Source organism: Cervus elaphus, chromosome 9, assembly GCF_910594005.1.
Source record: "Cervus elaphus chromosome 9, mCerEla1.1, whole genome shotgun sequence".
Classification (NCBI taxonomy): Eukaryota; Metazoa; Chordata; class Mammalia; order Artiodactyla; family Cervidae; genus Cervus; species Cervus elaphus.
Window position 1 is genome coordinate 28,795,702 of NC_057823.1, and position 25,486 is coordinate 28,821,187.

Consider the following 25,486-nt stretch of genomic DNA (forward strand, 5'->3'; position numbering starts at 1 on the left):
GCAGATGCTTTGGAAAACAAGTGTAGTAGTTCTTGAAAAGGTTAAGCTTAGAGTTACCATACAAACCAGCAATTTCACTCCTAAGTATATATCAAAAATATATACATCCACACAAAAATTGTACATGAATAACAGCATTTTTCATAATATCCAATGAGGTTGAAACAATCCCAATATTTATCAATGGGTAAATATTGATATTAAAAATTATCAACGGATGAATGGGTAAATAAAATGTGGTCTATCCAAGCAATGGAATATTATTTGGCAGTCAAAAGGAATGAAGTACTGATATACACTCCAATGTGGATGAACTTTAAAAACATACACTAACAGAAGGAATCCAGATACAAAACACTCCATATAGGCAAGTTTACAGAAACAGAAAGTGGTTGCCTAGGGTAGGGCAAAGGGGGTGGTGCCGTGAATTGAGAGTAATGAAGAATGACTGCTAAAAAGTACCAATGGGGTTTTGGGAGGGGCAATGAAAATTTTCTAAAATTAATAGTGGTGGTAACTGTACAATTCTTTGACTATACTAAAAACTATTGAATTCTACACATTAAGGCGGTGAATTCTATGATATGAGAGTCTGTCTATCTATTTACCTATCTACCCATCTACCTATCTATAAAGAAGTTGCTAGTTATCTGCACTGATAGACCTTACCTGAAGGCTCAAGAGAACTGCCATTGCATGATTCAACAAGAAGTCATCCCTGGATTACAGATTAATTGTTGTTGTTGTTCCGTCACTAAGTCATGTCTGATTCTTAGTGTACCCATGGACTGTAGCCCACCAGGCTCCTCTGTCCATCACATTTCCCAGGCAAGAATACTGGAGTGGGTCGCCATTTCCTTCTCCAGGGTATCTTCCCAGATCAGGGATTGAACCCATGTCTCCTGCACTGACAGATTCTTTACCACTGAGCCACCAGGGAAGCCCATAGATTAATTAGGCCTAGCAATAATATTTTGAGGGTAAAAATGTATGACCTTACTGGAGACACTACCATATTTTCGTTTGTTTGGAAAGGTTGACCTCTGAGTGCTTCTCTGAGGTAGCAAGAACAGCACTAGGTACACGTTGGCATGTCTCCCACCTCACGGAGCGGCCCATGGCTCTCACCTGACCATCCGGGGAGGCAGCGGCAGTGGCCCGTGGTGGGGTGGCAGCCGTCCGCGTGGCTGCAGTCACAGCGCTCAGCACAGTTCAGCCCGTAGGTGCCATCCTACAGGGAAGACAGCGGTGAGGGGTGGGAATCCCGCAGTGGGCACCTCGGGCAGCCGTCTAACAAAGAGTGCCCTCCCCTCCCAAACCCCTCGCAGCAGCATGCACTACAATCCCCTCTTCCCATGTCTTCTTGGCTCCTAAAATACTGGCTGCAAGGGGTTAGTGTTTTCATAACACTCAGACCTTAGTTTACGTCTAGCATACAAATGGTGAAACCAACTACGTCAATATGCTGGTGTGCATATGTGCAAAGATAGGTGAACATGCCAATTAATTAAAAGAATCTTTATCTTAATGCAAGCCATAACTCATAAAAATATTGTCTTTTTGTTCCTAAAGATTTTTATAAAACAGTTCAGTAACTCCTTACAGGGTATTTTTTTTCCCCCCACTGAGGTATAATTCACATATGTTACATTAGTTTCAGGGGTAAAACATAATGATTTGATATTTATATATATTGTGAAATGATTACCACAATAAGCTTAGTTAATATCCGTCCCCACACAAAATCCCAGAATTTATTTTTTCTCCTACAGAATGTTCTATTTGTTAGTGAAAAAAGAAGACTCTGATCCACATAAAGAAGCCCTATATGTGGAATCTTAAAAAAAAAAAAAAAAAAAGTGGTATAAATTAACTTTCAAAACAGAAGTAGAATCACAGATGTAGAAAATAAACTTGCAGTTACCAAGGTGTAAGGGGACGGGGGAGGGATAAATTGGGAGATTGGGACTGACAAATACATACTTCTAAACATAAACCAGATAACTAATAAGGACCCACTATTTAGCACAGGGAACTCTACTTAGCACTCTGTAATGACCTATATGGCAGAGAGTCTTAAAAAAAAAAAAAAGAGTGGCTATATGTATATGTATAACTGATTCACTTTGCTGTGGACCTGAAATTAACACAATGTTATAAATTAACTATACTCCAATAACCTTTTTTTAAAAGAAGCCCTAAAATTTAAAAAACAGCATAGTTCTAACTGAATTAAGATCATGTCCATAAATCGCCAGTGAGATACACAGAACTAGAAGGAGAAATGAAAACCTTTTGTCGCTTTTTCCTAATTAGCACCCTCTCTCCCATGATAACATCTGAACACCACGAAGCGTTCTGATTCAAGCCCCTAAGCAGGGTGCGCTGGCGCACCCTCCCCTTCATCCCCTCCCGGACCTTCATGCTTTCACACAAACATCCGCGTTGGTGGTCCAGCGGAGATGAGGCTCTTCACGGACGTGATCATTTAGTCTGAGGGGGAGGAATGGAAGCTCCACATTTACAAGCCCTGATCTCTCATGCCAGGTCCTGAGGAACTGAGGGAGGGCACTGCAAACCGCCCACAGCACCAAGCACTAAGGACAACAGGGGCTGTGAAATTACCAACAGGGGGGCACCCAGAACCAGCATTCAACGGGTTCATGCATGATCAGCCACTCAGTCGTGTCCAACTCTTTGCAACCCCATGGACTGCAGCCCACCACGTTTCTGTGTCCATGGGATTTTCCAGGCAAGGATACTGGAGTGGGTTGCTACTTTAGTAGATGTTAAATGGCATATTCACTTGTCTAGTGATTATTAAGATAAAATATTTTTTAAATTAAGTTCTACTAATGTTTGCCCAGGCTTATAGGATTTAGCTTTGCCATAATATGAGCCACTAAAAACCATTTCCAGCCTTGACTGATTTACTAACACATCTAATAACATACCAAAAAAAACAGACAAGATGGTGTAGATTTGCTTTGTCTACACTTTGACTCGTGTTAAGTGAAAGGTGATTTTAAGCCCATCTCAGAGCACTGAAAATCTGCTCACTGGAGGATGACAGGAGGCAAAACTAACAAAACTGTGTCCTAGGGGTTTGGAGGGCACGGAATAGACCCTGGGCTCTCTAGCTGGGAAATGGGTTGCACTTAATGAGGAGGAAGCCCAAGGAGAAAAGCGCTCTGTGGAAGGGCCCCCTGGAGCTGTCCAGGTCAGGGGGTCATGATGTCACTTTATCATCACGTGATCCCCAGGAAGCACAGCATACGCACCACTGAGAGAATGCTTAATGGCTCAGGAGAAAATAACTGCCTAGGGTGAGAAAGCTACGGAATAGAGGGAAGGAAACTGGCCCGTACTTTAGAGGGAGAAAGTGAAATGGGCTGTTACTACAGAAAGCACTGTCCATTGCCCACTCTTACTGGCCTGCGGCAGACTCAGTACAGGGTCGGGGGTGTATCTCCAAAGTAGGTGAAGGGAGGGAGTCGGCACTGAACCATGGAAATCTATGGAGATCTGGGTGACTCCAGAGATATTTGTGCTAAAAGACGGCTGTTTCCAAACCTTTCACCACCTCACTGAACCCTTCTGTGACACCATCATCACCCCCCTTTCAATGCCCTGCCACTTTCCACCCCAAAAGCTGGGGGATTTCCATTATAATGGAAATACAATATTTGGAGAGTTGACAGGCATACACTGGATGTTTGACAAATACTGATGACTGGTTGCCATGAAGAGATGGGCATATTAGAACAGAGAAAACAGAGGGGAGAGGTGGGAGGAACCAGGAGAGAGAGGATAAAAGGGATTCTCACAAAGCTGCCTAACCAATTTCCGCATCTTTCCCTCTTCTTATCCTGTATCCATTCTGAGTTCAAACATCTCAATTCTTCTCCAGGGACTCTAGTTTGGTTCACAATAAGGGACTTTAAATCATGAAGTCTGCAAAAAACAAGCTAACCCTCTGCCATCGGATCCCCCTGGCCCTCCCAGCTGAGTCATACCTGGCAGGGAAATTCACATTTCTCCCCACGCCATCCAGGCGCACACGTACAGGTCCCGTCCAGGGTGTTGCAGGCTCCGCCGTTGAGGCACTGGCATGTTAAGTTGCAGCCAAAGCCCCATGTGCCACTGGGGCAGCTGATGGAGCAGTCCACCCCGTGCCAGCCTGCCATGACAAGAGCGCCAGGGCACGTGAACAAGCAAAGGAGCTGGCCAGCCTCTCCCAGCCACACTTCCCCTTAGAAACATCTTGGAGGTAGGCAGCAGTGCCCCTGCCCTAGCGCAGGGAGCATGGCGCTGCCGTGTGAAGCCTTTCTCAGAACTGAACCAGAGCACCAGCACAGAGTCAAGGATGCCAACAGTGAGAAGCGCTACTGGGCTACTGGGGGGCAAAGAGATCAAGTTGGGGGCACCTCACCATCTAACATGCAGTGATGCACACTGGGATGTGGAGTTTTGTGCAGGTGGGGAAATAAAATATTTATATGGGAAGGAAAAGGAAAGTACGTTTGAAAGAACATCCCCATCTTTAAAGCAGGACCCCATGAACCATGAACAGTGAGTGTCCACAACCCTGGCTGCTGCAGAAACTATGGATAAAGATGCTCTGGCCCCCACGTACAATCAGGTGCTTGACTGCATCTCTCGTCAGGACACCAGGCCAATCAATTAAGAGGCATGGACACAGGTCTGCCTGCTTACTCTTCCCCAAAGCACAGAGACTCATAGATTTTGGAGCTGGCAGTGACTTCAGAGATCATCTCACTGGAGCCTCTCCCCTTGACTCTGGAAAGCAGGAGAGCCCTTCCCAGGTTAGGGGGTTTGCTGAGTTCAGGCACTGTATTTTGGCAAAGCTGGAGCTAGAATCCTGGTCAAGGTTTCTTTCCTGTGTCTTTAGGAGCTAACAGGACCGGGATCAGATAACAGACTCATTCACCCACTCACCTGCATTGCAAGTACAAGATCCATCCACAGGAGAGCAGACAGCGTCATTTTTACAGCTGCAGACCGAGGAACAGTTTATCCCATAGGTCCCCAGAGGGCATGGGATGGAGCAGTCAATTCCCTAGACAAGCGCAAATAGGAAAATGCATGCAGTTTGACCACCTGAAATAGGGCCAACCCAAATATACAAAAATATATCTTGGCCATGCTGATTATACTCTCTCTCTCATTTTAACACACTGTATTTTTTTAAAGAGTTTTATAACTGTACAGATATACAAACTGTACAGATCCAAGGGCAATGCCAGCTGGTCTATATTTAGGATACAAGTATTGAATATGACCCAAAAAACCCCGCTGCCATCATTATTTTTCCTTGGTAGCAAATACAAAATCCTCTGTCCTTGCTCATACAAGTAGATACGCAGCTGTATAGTTATTGCAGCTGTAAAATTATTGTCTATAGATAAACATAAATATGAACTATATATTAAATTGCAATGATTCTTAGACTGCTTTATGTAATATGTAATATGATCAGTAGGTAAAGCAAAGAAACAGAACACAATTAGCCTGCAGCATGATTCAATTTATTATCTGACAGGGAGCATTAAACACAGAAGTTGGTCACCGAAGGTGACTGGAGGTCACCTCCTTTCAAAGCAGAAGAGACAGAGAGACTCTTAAGGCTAATTCAAGGGCTCAACCAAAGCATTGTGACCCAGGTTAGAAAACCCTGTAAAGATCTCAGCTCTGAGACTTTGTGACCCACTCATTCTATATTATGTGCTCTGGAATAGTCATTAACATTCTTCACAGTTTAATGTTCTCTTTATTTTTTTTTTCTATCCAATGAGTTCTATAATGTTCTCTTTAAAATGGGAGAAAATAATTCAAAAGCAGCCCATTTTCCTTTAAAACAAAAATTCCCAATCTGTGGCTAAGAAATCCTGGAAACTAGCAAAATTCTGCTCAATGAGCTTACAGGCATATTTGAAAGGTCTGGATTCTCAAAGGGACTGAAACACTTACAGACTACTAATGCTTGGCTGTTAATACATAATAAATGCTAACTATGCCTTCAAATTCCATGGAATTAAAACATAAACTGTGGACAATAAAACATATCCTATTTGGAAAAGTAATTTCTTTGCTGCCTATAAATTATCTACATGATGAGATAATTCCATGGTTACATAAGGAATCATTAAAATACATCTTACTTCGTGATATATATTAATTAAATTATTAAATGTTAATGCCACTTTAGAGTTTTACCAGCTTGCCCAGGCATCATTCTCAAGTAATTACTTATATCTCTTATTATTTTTTTTCTCTTTATTTTCTTCCTTGTTAATGATGCGATTGGTTTTTAGCATATTCCCTGGGCTTCAGAGAAAAGTCATATAAATGGAGGTATCAGTGTGCTCCAAGCTGCACCCCTCCGCGCCTCCTTCTGTGGAAGGAGCCCAAGCCACTCACTTTGAATCCTGGGGCACAGACGCACTTTCCTGTCACACTGTCACAGTCAGCCCCGTTCTGGCAGCTGCAGATCTGTTGGCAAGCTTCCCCATAGAATCCAGGAGAACACGTCTCATTACAGTAGAGTCCCGACCAGCCTGGCTTGCAGGCACACTCTCCAGACATGGGGTGACAGCTGAGGGATGTGGATGAAAGGAGCAAGTCACTCGCGGGTAAACATGACACCCAAAGCTTGTACAAATGTTGCTCTAGCCACGATCACGAATTGTGTTGGTAATTCCATACATAACAATTTAAACTTCATTCTCAGGCTTGATATGGTTTAATTAATCGGCTGAAACCTGACTGGTACTACAAATGTTGCATGAAATCAGCATCATGCTCTAGCAGGACGACTCTTATAATTATGTCCCTTTGTCTGAAACTCATTTTAATTTTTGTCAAGTGAAAGCACTAATATGATAAGAGGTCAACTGGATAAGACGATCTGAAGAACTCCATCCAGTAAACACCACCACGTCAGTTAGCAGGGGTGATGTCCAAGGAACCCCAGAAGCAGTGGCCTTTTCAGCCTAGCCTACTTCTCTCAGCTCCCCGTACCTGGTGGTGGAGCAGCTGCCTCTACCTGAAACGGCAGCCACATTGATGGGCCAGGCAGCCAGCTGTCATCCCACAGCAAATGGACACATCAGCTGTGCTGAGGCACGGGTTAAGGAGGCTCATACAATAGGGTGCTCTGTATCGCTCAAAACACATGTGCTTCTCGCCAAAGGAAAATCTGAACCCTCAAACCAGCTCTGCTCACAACTGGAAGACTGTTGAAGATGGTCTTCCTCCCCTAATGGAGATAAAACCCTCCCCTTAACTTGGGCCATAACAAAACCCACTGTCTCATCTAGACATCTGCTAAATGACCTCTCACCAGACGACTGTTCACAGATTTTCTGCAAAGAACCATGACCTGGAAGGGATGAGGACTGAGGCTGTAAATTCCAGCTCTCCCACAACCTGGCCAACCACAATGAAAGCATATAACCTCCCTGGGCCTGACATCCTAATCTGTCAAATGAGGGTCTCACCACACATCATAATCTCATTTCCTGTCTTTTTCTTAAAGAAAATGGCTGTGGGTTAGAGAGTTTGCTACTCATTTTCAGAAATTTATTTCAATATGCTTTTGGACCCCTGTTGCAACTAAGTGCCCATAAACAAAGGCATAGGCATCCATCACAAGCTGACTCAGGAAACACGGAAGGAAGGAACAGCCAAGCACAATCCTATATATAAGATGGTTTCTTGGGTATAGAAGATTTGGATTCCAAAAACAAGGTCTGAATCTCAAATCTACTTAGAATTACTCAGATCTACTTATCTGGTATTTATCCTTGGGCAAAAGACCCAACATCTCCATGGCTTCTTAAACTCAACCCATCAAAAATAGAGCCCCGGCTCTCCCCTTTCACCATTCCTCACTCAGTGTTTCCTCTCCATTACTTCCCACTAAAGCAATGGAACCAACCAGCCACTCAGTGGTTTAAGTTAAAAACCTCAGTTATTCTTAATAACTCTCTCTCTCATCTCCTGTGCTGACTTTATCACTAGGACCTAACCGTTCTAGCTTCACAATATATCTCGACTCTATCCATATCTCTCCATCGTCAGTGTCACCATCCTACTCCAAGGCAAGGGCATCTGTCTCCTCCACTCCTGAAGAGCCTTTCAATCTTCCTCCCTGTGTTCACTCATGAATCATCAACTAAAAAACAGATCATATGGTATCACTATCCTTAAAATTCTTCAAAGTCTCCCTTAGAAGCCTACACTCAGAATAAAATCCATAATGTTTAATACAGCTACATTGAAAATTATTTACTGTCTAAACCAGGGCATTTTTAAGGATGAAGAGAAAGTTACTATTAATTGCATTAGGACAACAGACCTAAACCAAACAGTTCCAAGACATTTATCTGAGACATCGGATAAATGATGACCTTAGGAGTTGGTGATGGACAGGGAAGCTGGCGTGCTGCAGTCCATGAGGTTGCAATGAGTTGGACATGACTGAGCAACTGAACTGAACTGAAACACAGCCCAAAGGCCTTCATCAACTGGTCACTGCTTACTTTTCAATCTTTTCTTTCATCATTATTCTCTCTCTTTATTACTATGCTCAACTGCAATAGATTTCTTTTACTTTGTAAGAGCATCGAACTTTTTCAAAGTTAACGGCTTCACATGGGCTTATTCCATGTGCCAGGAATGCCATCTCTCCACTTCTGGCCTACGTCTCTCAATCTTATCCTTCCAGGCCCAGCTTAAATCTCTCCTCCTTAGAGAGCTTTCCCTGACCACATTTCAGTTAGGAATCTCCTGTTATTCTCTCTCATTGCCCTCTGCTCATCTCACTTATCACGATCTGTAATCTTATGCTTATTCTTACCAGCCTTCCCTTGTCTCCCTTCCCCTCTAGGCTTTGATCTCCAGAAGAACGAGAATTAAGTGTGTTTCATTACCATACAGTGAAAGTGAAAGTGAAGTCGCTCAGTCGTGTCTGACTCTTTGCGACCCCATGGACTGTAGCCTACTGGGCTCCCCCGTCCATGGGATTTTCCGGGCAAGGGGACTGGAGTGGGTTGCCATTTCCTTCTCCAGGGGATCTTCCCGACCCAGGGATCGAACCCAGGTCTCCCGCATTGCAGGCAGACACTTTACCCTCTGAGCCACTAGGGAAGCCCTTACCATACAGTAGGCCCATGGTAAACACAGATTGAGTGAACAGGTGAAAACATCAGAGCTGATGTGTGTGTGTTGGCGGGGGTGGGGGGCGGGGCACAGAATCTGCCTCCCCTAATCTCTCCAAGTCATCCAGCCTTGTTAAGTTATAATCTGTATGTCTGCATACAAAGGCCAGATATCCCCTAAAATTAGTTTTTAAAATGTCAACTTTATAGCTTAAAAGGAATCACCATTAATTGCAGGGAACAGTCATTTAAGTGACATTTATGATGATACTGCAAGCGGATGTACAGACCAGCACTGAATGTGTGCTAACACCCTGCTACGCAATCCATGTGGATGATTTCATTTAATGCTCACAACGTTAGGTATGACTCTATTTTATAAATGAGGGAACAGAGACCTGGGAAGAGGTACTAATTATTCCAAGTCTCACACAGGTAATGGCAGAATCAAACTTGAACCCAGATTTCTTTTTTTGTTTCCACACCAAAGGAAAAGGAAATCTGATAGCAGTCTGGTAGGAGGGCTAGATATGAAAAGGAATTGTTAAGACTTAGGATTTTGCATAGACAAAAGGGTTATTATTAGGACCAATAGAAGCCTGAATTGCGCAAAAAGCAGGGACAAATTTAATTTTATTTTAGTAAGGCCCTACGTATGACAAAAAGAAAAGAAATATTCCAAATGATGAACTGGTTAAAGTAGTTTACCTTGAGATAGATACTATTTTTAAAAAGGACATCTTTTGGTAAGAAATGTTACTCAATAATAAAAAGCAAAAAACAATATACATGGTATAGATATAAATGTTAAACAGAATAGACAATTCAGGGACAGGGAATTGAACTAAGCTAGAGGCAGAGAAATTGATATTCAATGCCCCCCGGAGAGTATTAGTGCAGCACACTGGTTCTCAGATTGATTGACACCAAAATTAGTATTCTGCAATTTGTAATTAGATGTAGGAAGCCAGAGCACTTTGGAGGCATTTGATGGGTTCTCATGCAGGCAGCTTAATTGGTAATGAGATTTACGTTGTTAGAGGAGCAGAGTGGAGGTTGAAGGGTAATATCCTCCTACCTGATTTCTTTCTAAACAACAGACTGCTTTGTGTAATATGGAAATCGGATTATACACAGATTGGCATACCTACCATTTTATACATTTACATATGTAACTAGATAAAAACATTCTAGTAAATTTTTCAATTTAAGAGTTCAGTTATTATAGGTATCCAATATAATGTTGGCTAAAATAGAAAGAATCACTGAACTTCCTTGTATTCATTTCCCTAGATATTATTAATGCTCAAATATATGACAATTAGGTGGCATTTGCAAGTAGGCACATCCTGATTGCCCACAGCTATTAAATGTCCTTATTAACAAGAGCTAATATACATATCTCATGCGGAATCTCAGTGAATCTTGAATTTTGTTTTCCTATTCAAAATTATTTCCACTACAAAAGTCAGTTTTAATAATTCCAGGTCACAGAGAATGCCCTTAGACTCTATAATAGTACTGTAATTGAAAATACTAGCATCACTTATAAATATATTTAAATTCATCTCAACCTTATGATAGCTTGAAAAATAAAAATGGTTACAAATGCATTGTAACTCCATCCCCTAAGAAGTGGAGTATAAGGAACCTGGACTTGGTTATGACACCTTCTCTGTCTAGAGAGACATCAGCAAACATGGGATAACCAAAGGTTTGAAAAGTGTTTGCATGTTGGGGCTTGCCCTGTCTCTTGCAGCTGTTGAGAAGCCAGTTACCATGTACAGAAGCTCAGGCTAAGGTGCTAGATTGCTGGGGACATACGGCTCAGGCAGTCCCATCACTCAGCCAAACGCTAGACACGTGAGTGACACAGGAAATCCAGCCTCTACTTGATCTGCCAACTGAATACACACAGACCACCAGAAGAACCACCAAGCTGAGCCCAGCCCAAAGAGTCAAGCAAGAAATCCTCAGCTAATAAATAAATGTTGTTGGAACTAACTGATACAAACCCTTACTCAAATATATGACTTCAATATATGTCAATATGTGAACATTCACAGAACTCAAAATTTACCTAAAGATTCTATAAACTAATAGCTTTCATTTCATTAGTTATCTCATTAATTATAACAAAGGATTTTAGGATAGACATCATGTATTATGCAATAGCTAGCTACACTCTTGCCTGATTAAGTGGTAGGCTAAACTTTGAATTAATACAGAGATTCTATGCCTTTTGGTTCAAAGGAACTTTGTGTTTTCAAGAATTTTACATAGAAGTCCAAGATTTAAGAGTAGAAGGGTGGCTCCAACTGTGAATTCAAAAAGACAAGAGTCATATCTGTGTAACTATCAAATAAGTTCATTTACTTCTTTGTTAAAGCATATGTGCTTAGATACACATGAGCTATGTCAAAATTATATAGTATTGACATCAATCAAATAACTGTCAACTTGTACCCTGCATCTACTATTATGGTAACTAATTTCAGTAAAATGAACATTTCCTCTGCTTCTCCAATTCTTCTCAAAGCAGAGATCCTTTGTATAGGTTTATTAATCTATTTGATTTCAGGCTGTATCTACATTCACTGAAACAGCACACTGGCATTAAAAAGTCCTTAGCTATTACCAATGAGAATTACCTTTTGTTGGGAGAACCCTTACACTGCAGGAAAGGCAGCCAAAATTCAACACTGGAGAGTTGAAAAACAACCAAAATCCTGTAGAGATTATTTATTTTTATTCTCCAAATGTTTATTTAACCTGTCCTGTAAAGCCAGAGATATTTCCCAATGAAAAAGACAAGAAATTGACTAAAGAAGCTTGCTAACTTCTGGAGACACATTAAGAATGCACTTCTTTAATATGTCCACTAAAATGTATTTCAGTGCGTGCATACACACTGCAAAGTCTTTTTTTTTTTTTTTTGTTCCCAACAATGGTTTAAAGAAGAGACCAACCACAGGCTTCTATTTACTTTTAACTTTTGTGCATTTGAGATTTAATGTGACCACAAGTTATTTTTTAGAAGCATAAATGAAGTAACAGCTGTGCTGAATGCAAATAAAGGTAATTCTGGTACCATCTGAACTGCTATATAATGTATCACATTATAGTCAAACTCAACTTTTCCAGCAGTATGTAAACGAGGCCCAGAATTCTAAGTGATGTGTATCTGGTCCTTGGGGGAGGCAGAGGAAGAAATGGTTGGAAAGACATTTTCAGGGGCAGACAAAGTACAGTAAAGTGGGTGGGATTTTGGTTTCCTGTTCTTAAGTTCTTCAAGAGATTTTTGAGCCTTTAAAAGACCCCTGTGAGTTCTATGTTCAAGTAATCAATTCTGAACACACATCTCACATGTGACAACCACAAGTGAAGCACTTTCTCAAAACTTCCACCAGTACACTTCCTGCCTATACAGACATTGGGTAAAGAGGCTGCCATGAGAATCATTTTGTGATGGTTTTACATACTCAACTGGGGTTAACCTATGTCTCTGGTTGCGTCTTGGCTGCTAAGGGAATGTCACAGAATCCCTCTCTTAGGGAAACACTGTACTAACCTCAGCGAGTTTAATTTTTTCCAGTGGTCATTAACAGAGAATAGGATTTCATATCCATCCACAGCCGTAACAACTTAAGCACTTCTGACTTGGACCATTGAGTGTAAAAGTCTTCCTATGCTGAGTGGTTCCTGCCCAGGATGATCCAGAGGCAGGATGAGTCTCAGGATGGGAATATCTCTGACGATCCCTCCTTCCAAACAGTGGATAGTGTGTGTTAGTGACTCAGTCATGTCTGACTCTCTGTGACCCCATGGACTGTAGCCTGCCAGGCTCCTCTGTCCATGAAATTCTCTAGGCAAGAATATTGGAGTGGGTTGCCATTTCCTCCTCCAGGAGATCATCCCAACCCAAGGATTGAACCAGAGTCTCCTGCATTGCAGGTGGATTCTTTACCATCTGAGTCATCAGGGATCCTGCCGTGAAAACTTTAATAGAACACATCACTCCAGGGGCAGCTGACCCTCACCTGAGAGTGTTGTCCACGTGGCAGGGACACCGCTTGTCACATCTGATGCCATAGAGTCCTTCTGGACACAGGCGCGCTTCGCAGCGGTCACCAGAGAAGCCTGCTTCGCAGAGGCAGGAGCCACTCACGTGGTAACACTTCCCTCCGTTGACGCACCGGCAGGTCTCCGCGCAGAGAACTCCGTAGGTGCCAACGGGGCACTCATCCTGGCACCTGCCGTGCAGGAGTGGGGAGTGCGAGACGGGTCAGTGCTTTGTGGAAATGAGCAGTGGGTTCAGGCAGGTTTTGTTGTACACACACTTATATCCTTTTTGGATTTGATATTTACTTAGTGATTGTCCCATCACAGATATGAAAAGCATTAAGAAGAATTATAGTAGTAACAGTCATACAACCTGTTTAAAGAAATAGTAAAATCAAAAACAAATGATGAATTTGAGAAGGGAAGCATGTTTTATACCTAGTGCTTGCTAAAGGTATACATAGCACTTTAGTAGATATCAGGAAAGGGAGAAAATGAATTGCCCAAGTGTGAGTCCCAGCCCATTATTAGGGAATTAAAACATGCTGTCTCTCAAAAAATGAAATAATGCCATTTGCAGCAAACATGGATGGACCTGGAGCTTATCATGTTGAGTAAAGTAAGTCAGAGAAAGATAGACATCATATAATACCACCTTTACATGGAATCTAAACAAATGACATAAATGAATTTATTTACAAAACAGAAACAGACTCATAGACATAGAAAACAAACTTATGGTTACCAAAATGGGTAGTGGGTAGAGGGAGATAAATTAGGAGTTTAGTATTAACAGATACACACTACTATATTCAAAATAGGTAAACAACAGGACCTACTATATATAGCATGGGGAACTATAGTCAATCTCTTTTAATAACCTTAAATGAAAAAGAATCTGAAAAAGAATATGTATGTATAACTGTGTCACTTTGTTGTTCACTTGAAACTAACACAACATTAACTATAAATTAACTATTAAATAAATTAACTATTCTTAAATAAAATAAAATATATGCTTTCCCCATATTTCAAAGTGAAAAGTTTGGAGCAAATTCAAAACAAAACGTTGATTGTCTTGGCTTTATATTGATATTAATTTTTAACCTCAGCCATGTGTCTATCTTTTCAAAGCTGAATGGCAATAACTGCTCCTTATTAGTTAAGTCATGTCAAGTTATGATCCTTTTTCAGTTATGTCAAGCTTGTAACTTGACAAAGTCCTTCTTTGGCAGGACTTTGGGAAAGTCTGAGCTATTGAAATCAGGTGTCCTCAATTTCAACCTGGGAAACTCCCGCCAGGAGGCGGTAGAGAGACTGTGAGTTCCCAAACACAAAATTTTTATTAAGTGGGGTTTTGTCTTCTTGGGAAGAAGGGCTACCAAACAGCAAGGAAAAAAAAAAAATCAGATCTCAAAAATCCACCTTATTGTCTTTTAAAAAATGGCCTTAGATTGTGGCATGAGGATATGCTCTGGGTAAGTCAGATCAGGTGGGAAGCCAAGTTGCTGGCGGGACTCAAGAAGAGAAAATCCTCATGGCTCCATGGAGCGCACACCCCGCATTGGGCCAGCTTTTTCCCTCTGACCAGGCAAGGTGACTTGATAGGATTTTCCGCAGCAGAAGGATTGCTTTCTGCCAAGGGAGAGGCAGCCGGCCGGGGTCTCGCCTAGCCAGAGCGCTGCCACAAGCAGGGTTCTCTTTGTGAGTCTCAGCAGCCACTTCCCATGTGGCTCTCAAGTCATGCCAGACCCAGAGTCCAAAATGTAGGTCAGCACTGCATTTTTTCAGATGGGTACAAGGCAAGCAGCAAGTGCACATTAATGAATCCAAGCAGACTTCAAAGCAACAGGAAAGGGGCTGAAAAGCAAACATTTTCCACAAGGCTTTGCATATTTTAAATGATAGGGTGTGAGGACTAACAATACCAGGGCTGGATAGGATTCTATTTAAGAACAGAGGATAAATCTTGAGAACCCTTTGATATTTTTCTGGTTAACTCTGGCTCTGACATATTTAGGGAAAAGGGACTCTTGCAAATTTGGTTTCACAGACTGTAGACTTTTTTTCAATAGGCAAAGTCTTCAAATCAATCACTAGACAAAGCATTAGAAAAGTTCTGGAGTAATTGAACTAAGTTCATTTAGCATAAAATCAGATGTGTGTTGCAAAGTTAAACACAAGCATACCTATTTTTAGACCAGAATGTTTTTTAAAGGCACTCTATTTTTAACTTCTAAGCAGCTCTACTAAGCCAAGTCACTCAGTTTACACCCCAAAATGTAAACTTTAGAGAAAGAAATGCTGTCGGTCAATCACTGGGCCTCTTCATGGCTCCGCTAAAGGCTGGCAAGACGATTTGGCAACCTGTCTGTCCAGATGTCCTTGCAAGGCAACACCAGAAAAAAATAAAAAGTTCTGCTCAAGATAAATCATATTACTAAGAGAAACCCAAATGCTACATTTTGGACTCCAGGATTTTAACTTGGGGGAAAGCACAGCACTAAAAATGGGGAAGAGGACAGAAATGGGAAGCATGGGAAAGTGTCTGCCACCAAAGGCAAGGGAGCAGTGTGACTATTCTATCCTATCTTGGCAGAGACTTCCTTCTCCCTGAGAAAACAAAATCCATAATAGCTGGGCATGATCCAGATTTACCTTTCTAACCTATAATTAAACACACTTCTAAGTTTGTGTTTTAAACGGCAAAAAGCCATTCGAATTTTTCTTTCTAACGTAGTCAGTAAAGCCTGGTTCACCATCCTGCTCCTTTTTCATCAGTGTTGTGCTTGTAAGAGAATCCTGTTAGTTTCCACCTACCACACCAAAATGGCAGGATATCTTTCTAGCAGTAGATCTTTTCCATCTTGAAAATAAACACAGTGGTGAAGGAGATTACACCCTTCTCATTGGCTGAATTAAAAGTCTTTGTCAAGCAGTCTTACCTCCCTTTTGGGCTCATTTTTCTGAAAGAAGCATCATTTCCCAACAAATTTTAAGCCCTCAATGTTGCTTTTGTGGTCCCATGTGGAATAAGAAAAGTAATCTTAGAAGTCATTAAAAAAGGAAATTCTTTCTTTCTTTCTTAGGAGACATGGCAAAGAGGCAGATAAAAATATAGCAATAAATACTGGCCACAGTAGAAATATGAAAATATGATGTTCCTATTTTATTTTACTTTTTTAAAGATTTTTTGAAATAATATCCTGGAATTTGGAAAAATGAACACACATCAAGTTGAGATAATCTAGTAAAACATAACACTGACACCCAAACCAATGAGGGTCATGGACTTGTTTGACTATCATTTTGATTATCTTATTGCATCTCACTGTGAACTTATGGAAAAGAAAGTACATTAGCATGGAAGGGGTGCCAGGTCCCATTCTCTCCTTTGTCCTTTTACGTATGGCCTTCCAGAGTGACCAGAATAATTGGGCCAAACCACGATTTACTGTGAAAGAATCACACTCCTCCTCAGAGTGGGATCATTAGATCGGCTGCCTGCCTTTCAAACACCTGAAACTGCTGCTCTTGGGGAAATATGTATATAAAGAGCACTGGGAAAGAGCCAGCTTTTCCTCCATACTGGAAGCAGGAAAGACTGCCTCTGTTGAAGACCAATTCTGCATCCCCCCAATTCCTGTCTATAACTCTGGACTTCCCCTCCTTTGGCCCACATTCTTCTTCACTGTGATGATGGTACAGAACACAGCATAGCGTAACATTCTGGGGCTTCGCCTTAACAGAGTCCATGATTGATCCGCAGATCTCTCCACCCAGCTAACACGTAAGAGGCAACAATCATGTACATGGACCCACGCTAGGCCATCAAAAGCCCCAGTGCAATGATGCCACGACAACCCATCAGCATAAAGAACACTCTTTCAGCCCCTTCAGAGGATTTTTGTGAGGATCTGAGAGCCACCATATTTGGCTGTGCCACATGACCCTTCCTCACCACACCGTCCTCTCAACCATCCCACAAACCCTACAGCCTATTATGTGGGCATCCCATGAGCTGCTCTGTCTGCCTGTGAGGTGCCTGTTTTTTTTTGTTCTGTGTCCTTTCTGGCTGGGAGAGCCATCCCCACATCCTGGGTGCACTCGGGGCCAGCTGCCTGTGGTGGTACCTGCTCCCCTCTGGTCTGACCTCAGTGGTCATGTTTCGCTGATTTCTCGAAACAGGGGAAATGGCAAGACCCTTGGCCCCCGGACTGCTTTCCCCACACCTCCTGCCACAAATGGTTGCATAACCACTCACTGTTTCTTTCACGATGACAAATGTGCTTGATGTCATTGTGTTGTGTATATGTGTGTCTCCGTGTAGCAGAGAAGAATTGAAAACAGGAGTCATGTCATCAGTTCGTCAAAAAAAGAGAGAAAAAAAAACTGCTATAAAAACAAGTTAAGAAGCAAGTTCCTTCTTCACTTTCCTCTCTTACTCTGGCTCTTTACCTGCCTGGCCACAAATCAAAAGTTCACCTGAAAATTAGCTGTTATCCCCTTTGCCTGTATTCTAAAAGAGTATAAGCCTGCCTGTATGTTTGCTGATTTTATGTTCCTTGAATTTGAGACTTAAATCCAGACAGGGCAAGAAAACTATTATATTTAAATTTTTAGTGTCCAAAAATATCACACAGAACTATTACTTAGGGTTCTGCTTGGTCCCATGCCTCTCTTGCCCTGATTAATCTTTTTATACTAAGACTTTAATGCAACATGGGTCCAGAATTCATCTAACAATCTCATTTTCCAAAATACAGCCATAAACCAGGATATAGGGCACAAAAACTTTCTGAGTACCCCAATTACATGTTATAGAAACCATGTGCTAAAGGTGTCAATAATTCATAAAATCAAAAATTAAGGAAAATACACAATTGTATTAATGAAATTAAACAGGTATTACTAAAAAAGTTTCTAATAAAAACAGGGATTTAAAAAAAAAACTACTTGAACATGAAAAAGACTGTCTACTAGAAACCAGTAACAAACAGGAAACTATACTGGAGCCATTTTCAATAAAATTAGGAACGAGACAGGAATTCCCACTTTTATTTGTATTTATCAACACTCACTTAGAAGTTTGGGCTTCCCTCACAGCTCAGTTGGTAAAAAATCCACCTGCAATGCAGGAGACCCCAGTTTGATTCCTGGGTCAGGAAGATCCGCTGGAGAAGGGATAGGCTACCCACTCCAGTATTCTTGGGCTTCCCTTGTGGCTCAGCTGGTAAAGAATCTGCCTGCAATACAGGAGACCTGGGTTCAATCCCTGGGTTGGGAAGATCCCCTGGTAGAAGGGAAGGGCTACCCACTCCAATATTCTGGCCTGGAGAATTTCATGGACTGTATAGCCCATGTGGTTGCAAAGAGTCGGACACCACTGAGCGACCTTCACTATTCCACTATACTATTTAGAAGTTTAAATTAATGCAATCACTCAAGTAAATGACACATTACAAATACTGAAAAGAAGAAACTAATTTATCTTCATCTATAGATAATAAAATAACTTTAGTGCTTGCTAAAAATAACATGAGAATTAACTAAGAAGTTTGGTAGAGTGACTAAATAAAAAATAAATATTCAAAGGCAAGATTTTCTTTATCCAGAAATATCCAATTAAAAACTTAAATGGTGTAAAGTAATTAGCCTCCAACTAATAAAAATAAATGGAAAACAAATAAACAAACAAAACTTAAATGGGACTCTTCAAAAATTATAAAATACTTATAAATAAATTTACTAAGAAAGTGTGAAGCCTAAATTGGAGGAGGAAAACACCCTACAGTATCTTATTAAAAGTCATAGACCAGAATTTTAGAAAGAAAAAAATTAGAAAGGAAGGTTAAAGGAATTTTTAATTCACAGATATCAAAAAATAATGATAGCTAATACTTATACAGTTTCTAGATATCATTCAAGTTAATAATCACTAGTATTTATACAGTTCATAGAATCACTCAACTACAATAATAGCTAATATTTGGAAGATTTAGCACTGTTCTAAAAGCTTTAATGTACTCATTTAATCCTTACAACAACTCTAGAAGAAAGTACAATTATTGTTTGAACATTCTAGATGAGCATATTTCCAAGGACACAGGTTTCAAACTCTTTGTTTGGGGCTATTATACTCTTCTGCCTCTCAAGCCTCTTTCTCTAGTTTTACAGACACAGCTAACAAGCTTGGTTATCAAATCTTTCAGGATACAATGGATTAAAGAGCAAATTAGAAGCTGTGGGCTGAACAAAGCACTTTGGGTAACACTTGACCACCTAACACACGAAAAGGACAAGCAGTGGATATGAAATCACACACCACACAGGCATCAGGAGAGACCTGTAAGTCCCACCAGGTCTTATTCCTATCACCACCACACAGTGAAACAACACATATTCTTAAGAGCACAGAGCGTCATAGGAAGGTAACTTTATGCCTGACATATTTTTTAAAGATACCTAAGTACACACCCTATTTTAAAATAAATCTATCCAAAAATCTTTAAAATGTTAGAAGTGTTGGGGTTTGAAATGGCTGTCCTAATCACTTAACTGTGTAGAACTCATCCATCGTGGGTTTCTGATATTTTCTCACTTTTTAAAAAAATGCTTTCTCTGCATCTTCAATTCACCATTGCTGTCAGTGGTCCAGGGGCTATGCACTGCGTTGGGAAGGAATCTGTCAAACACACTGATACCTTAGAGATGCTTCTTGGAAGGTTATAGAACCGTCACAGACAAGTGGTAGTAAATGTGTTCCCTGGGCGCTCCCAACTTTGCCTTCATGCTACAGTCAGAGATGCACAAGGCTGCCCTTACCTTTCCCCTGTGTACCCGGGACTGCAGTGACATTGACCCGTGGCCGCATCGCATGTCCCTCCATTATGGCACTGACATTCTTGCGAACAGTTCTTTCCAAAGCGACCCTCGGGGCAAGGCTGACCACACACTGTGCCCTGCATTCAAGGAGACGTGGAAAATTAGATGGGCCTCCAGTCGGGAAAGGGTCAAAGAAGAGACAGAGGGGAAAAAAGGGAGGAAGCAGGAAGGGAAGGCAGGGTATGGGAGCAGGGCTGCACAAAGATTAGATAAAGGGATTTTAGAACACAGAAACTCTGTTTGTCACCTCAAAGATACTAGAAATTCTAAACTGACTTATTTTCTTAGTAAGCCTAAATCTCAAGATACACGCATAGGTGGCAGCAAATTAATCATAAATACCTACGTTAAAAAAAAAAACAACAGTCACCTCAAATGATTATGGGAACCTAAGGAATTTACAAATCCTTCTAAGTGTTCTTCCTTGGGTCTTACATGTACAGTAAGTGAACAGCACTTATTGAGCATCCATTATATAAATGATAACATCTGGCCCAAATGGAATATTCAAATACTTTACCATATGTTCTAGAGAAAATACACCTTATCATTGGTTTTATTTCTTATAAGGAAGCATTAAAAAAAGGATTGACATTTTGTGTATCTGAATTAACATTAACATTGCCTAAGAATACTTCAACAGAAACAATTCTAGACATTTTATTTTGGAAGAAAAGACACTTTTATTTTCATCAGGTTCAACATTGCTGGGCCAAGATCAATAGGAAAACTAATTTCCTGGGAGAGAAATCGAGAGAGTAACTTGGACACGTCTTCTCACCCTAGAGGCTGTCTGTCTTGTCAGATACTGTCATATTTATTCCAGTCCTATGTGGAGAAGCATAAGATACTTTACCAATAACTCAATCAAATACTCTACTATTTTCTACTTCCTTTGGCTACATAACTTGGCTTTGTAGCTTATCATGTATTTATTGGAGTTACTACTACATCAAACAAAATAACCCCAAATAACAGGGATTTTTACAATGTTTTTAACTGTTGGAAGCTGTTGCTTTGTCCTCCTTCTCTATAAAAAAGACAGACTGTGGGCACTCTGAAACTGGAGGCTAGCGAACACCAGATGGTTTTGTAAATGTTTATTTTGGATAGCGTAAGAAAATACATTTCCTCTAACTCCTGGCTACCCACAAAGGCAGTTGGTGTGCTAATTAAGTCTCCTCTGGTGGTTTCTAGCTATCTACCAACGATGAAAGTTCTTCCAGAATCTTGGAACTGAAAAAGCCTTTGAGAGATGATTCAAATCAGTGCTTAAGTGAGAATCATCTATGTGCCAGGCATCGTGCTAAGCTCTGAGAATCCAAGATAAAGTCACAATCTTTAATTAGCTCACAATATGATGAAGGAGACAGATAAAAAAATAGCTCTGACCCCTCATTCTAGCACAACATATTAACATGACTAGATGAAATAAATATGCCAAGGGTCAATCCATGGTAAGCCAGGGTTCTGGTGAAAATTCTCACTCTCTCAGGAACTACTCACATTTTGTAATGGTGCCACATACGCTTTAGAGATGCTATTGAAATACTGTTTGCAAAGAAGGATTAATGTGAGTTAATAGCTTTAAGTAGAATATTACTGGGCTTCCCAGGTGGTTCTAGTGTTAAAGAAGCTGCCTGCCAAAAAAAGAGAAAGAAACAAAGAACCTGCCTGCCAATGCAGGAGACACAGGATACATGGGTTCGACCCCTGGGTCAGAAAGATCCCCTGGAGGAGGGCATGGCAACCCACTCAAGTATTCATGCCTGGAGAACTATGGGTAGAGGAGCCTGGTGGGCCACAGTCTACAGAATAGCAGCGAGTCGGACACGAATGACGTGAATTAGCGTGCACACAGGATTTTATTAGTTGAAATATATACTTGTGTATGTGTAATAGGAATATATATCTATCTATGAAAAGCACCTAGGATTACTGCACAAATAAAATGTAGCAAAAAGAAGCGTAACTTGGAAGCTCAGCCGCACTTAGAGAAAAATGACCTGAAACATTCAGTAAGAAACATCCATCAAGGTATGAGTGCAGAGTATATGGGAGGCTCCACTGGGCTGATGCAGAGGGCCATCTGTCCACCTACCGGGATGCATGGTCCAAACTTGTGGTTACCAGCATCCTACCTCATGACCACTCCAACCCAGAAGAAGAAGAAGGCTTCAACTTCAAGATGAGGCAACTCTATAGACAATGTCTACACAAAAATTCTGCAAGTAACATTTCTACAGCTCCTCATCCAAAGAACATGGAGTTCCCTGGACACTCCGCTACCTCAGCAAAATCCATCCCTTGCCAAGAACCAAGTAATGACCAGTGCTGGCAAAAGGCTGAGTATAAGAAATAAAAGAAGAGAAGGAATCAAAGATATTTCAGTATTTCTACTTTGGGCAACTAAGAAAGAAGTGTTGGTTTTAATGAAGACAAAAAAAAAAAGGTAAAAAGGGAATCACCTTAAGAAAGGTTTAGCTGTGTGACAAGTTTGGTTCTATCACCACTGACTTTGACGGGCCTGTTTCCAGGTCAGGATTTCTTCAATAGCTTCTCTACTTGACTCACCATCAGGCACTCAATAAAACACCCCCTGGCACTGGCTCCATTGCTTCATGGAGTTTCTCCAGCCTCTGCTTCCTTGCCTTGTCTGCTTATTGTTTCCAATTCTTGCCTTGGGTCTGGTATTTCTTTTTCACTTCTCCCAGTGGTCTTACCATCTGGAACCCAATCTTACTTCCCATGATTCTGACTGGAAGTGGACTCCAAGTCTTCTTTGCTCTATTCCTACAACAAGGGCAATCTTACGTCTGCCTCCTGAGGCTCCAGCCTAGGCATAGTTCAGGCAGAGAGTGAGTTCATGTCTTTAGGTGAAACTAGGGTGGGGAGTCTAACAGCACAGTGACAAATACACATCTGTGTTCGGGTCAGAGAAAGTCAAGGTTGAGAAAAATCAGCTGATGATTGTTAAAGTAATGGATCTCAATGAGATTTCCAGGAAAGGTGTATCGTGAGAAAAGAGAAAGACTGGCATGAAATACAGGAAATAAAATGGTATATAAAAAAAGAGGAATTAGGAAAAGAGATCTTTAATAAGAGAGGTAGGAAAAGGGGTTATCAAAGAAGTGGAGAGAGAGATTAGGAAAGGGAGGTGGATGAGCAACAGAGTCAAAAGCTTTGGAGGAATGAAGTAGAATGAAGATGGAGGAGTTGTTACTGAATCTGGCAATTACATCACTTGTACGCCTGCAAGAGCAACTTCACTACAGCTCATAGAGATGCACGGTAGTCATGAAGTAAACTGCTGTTTTGTTTTCTGTATGTTAATGAAGGAAACAGACATTGGTCATTCACTCTTCTGCCTTCAAGCAGACTTTTACACGAACCAATTCAGAGAAACACAAACCAATATTATTTTCTGATTTTAGAGTAATCTACCTAGTGAACCAGCTTTGACATTGTGTATTCCACAAAAGATTAAGCCTGTGAGATACTACATAAAGAAAGAGTATCACAGTCAAAATTCAGGAAGTGTGGTGAGGTGCAGATTCTTACACTAAAGGCTCTGAGTTCTTCAATACTTGGAAAACTTGGTTTACCTCAATGAGTCTCCAGATTCAAAGACCAAATAACTTTTTCACACAACACTTAACCTGTTGAGAATAATGTTCCCAAAGAATAATAATGATCCATAGAACATAATTATGAAAATGCTTATTTGAATACTTACAGGGTTTAACAGCATTTGCTGTCATGTGAGAGGCGAGATATTTCCCTTTCATATCCTGAAGGGAGATGCAGGACAGATGGTGTACTAACTTTTCCATGAGGACCCTTAGTAAACTTCAAGTTCAGGATTTAATCACCTTCTGCATTCTCTGGACTAAAAACTTCCTGCTTTGAAATGGTCAGATATTTCCAGTTTTGAAATTTTTATCCATTGATGTGACATTCTTCTGTATTAAAGTTCTCCACATGCATTTTCTCCCGAGTATCCTGGAACAGGGGGCTTTGGCGGGTGGGGCGGGGCACTTACCAGCCAGCCAGAAGGACAAGAGCACTCTCCAGTGACGTGATGACATACGCCTCCATTCTGGCAGGGGCATCTCTGCTCACACTGTGGTCCATGCTTGCCAGGGGGACAAAGATCCTCGCAGCTGAGGGATTACATGTGACAAAGGACACCATGGTTTACCCAAACCTACAACCCTTAGGTTCACAAACACAGCAGCACCCAGGACCCTAAAATAGACAGGCTCCTCTGTTCAATATTATTTGTTTCATTAACATCAAGAGCTCCAATCATATTGACTGGAAGGGTCAAGGGGTCACCTAGTCCTTCCCCTTTGGGGGGATATTTTCTACTGAAACCATTTCAATTTGAGGAGAATCTGTCCTATCAGAGAGATGACTCTCGGTGGCCACACACTCCTTAGTGACAGGAACTACACATGCAACTCTCAAAAAGCCCATGGGTTACACTGGAAGTGTACTTGGTATGTCTGTTCTAATCTCAAAGAAGAATAAAACATCTGTACATCACCTAATTAGTACATATTCCTTGTACTCAATTTTTAGCATTCTACTCTTCAAAATGATGAACCCCCCCTTATTATATGAACATATCTCCTACTCTAAGCCTTGTCTTTTTCGCTCTCCTATGAAATTGCTCCAAATTTCTCAAAGCCTTATTCAACTGGGACCTTGATAAAAACCCATAAAAGCAACATTAACAATGAAATAGTCTGAGATGTTCATCCATTTTTCTGAAAATCAGGGCTTTCTTGGCTAATTCAAATTTTTCTTTAGCTCTACTTTACAGCCCTAACTCTGTCAGCAGGAAGTAGTTACCTAATGAGCCACATTTTTTTCAAGTTTTAGTTCTGTGATTTACAGGTGTAATTTTCTCAGTAAGGGAACAAGATTTCTTTTTTTAATCTCACTTTTTTGGGCAAATTCTGCCTCTTAGTCTGTTTGCTAATACAAGCAAGCCAAAGAATGCCCTTCCCACAAAATAAAGAAAGTAGTAGAGATGAGGGCTTCCCTGGGAGCTCAGCTGGTAAAGAATCCACCTACAATGCAGGAGACTTCGGTTTAATTTCTAGGTCGGGAAGATCCCCTGGAGAAGGTATAGGCTACCCACTCTAGCATTCTTGGGATTGCCTGGTGGTTCAGACAGTAAAGAACCTGCCACCAATGCAGGAGACCTTGGTTCCATCCCTGGGTTGGGAAGATTCCCTGGAGGAGGGCATGGCAACCCACTCTAGTATTCTTGCCTGGAGAATCCCCATAGACAGAGGAGCCTGGTGGGCTACAGTTCATGGGGTCACCAAGAGTTGGACACAACTGAG

General features: G+C 41.1%; 1 protein-coding gene across 3 annotated transcripts in view; it reads right to left on the reverse strand.

Moving 5' to 3' along the window:
- MEGF10 (multiple EGF like domains 10) overlaps nucleotides 1-25,486 on the reverse strand; it is a 171,875-nt gene that overhangs the window by 34,954 nt on the left and 111,435 nt on the right. For all 3 annotated transcript variants that reach the window (XM_043912206.1, XM_043912205.1, XM_043912204.1), the window contains exons 7-13: nucleotides 24,172-24,292; nucleotides 20,070-20,206; nucleotides 13,223-13,435; nucleotides 6,442-6,616; nucleotides 4,960-5,080; nucleotides 4,017-4,180; nucleotides 1,129-1,231 (exon numbers count right to left, since the gene is read on the reverse strand). In XM_043912206.1, coding sequence (XP_043768141.1) covers nucleotides 1,129-1,231; nucleotides 4,017-4,180; nucleotides 4,960-5,080; nucleotides 6,442-6,616; nucleotides 13,223-13,435; nucleotides 20,070-20,206; nucleotides 24,172-24,292 — 1,034 coding nt within the window. The remainder of the gene's footprint in view (nucleotides 1-1,128; nucleotides 1,232-4,016; nucleotides 4,181-4,959; nucleotides 5,081-6,441; nucleotides 6,617-13,222; nucleotides 13,436-20,069; nucleotides 20,207-24,171; nucleotides 24,293-25,486) is intronic.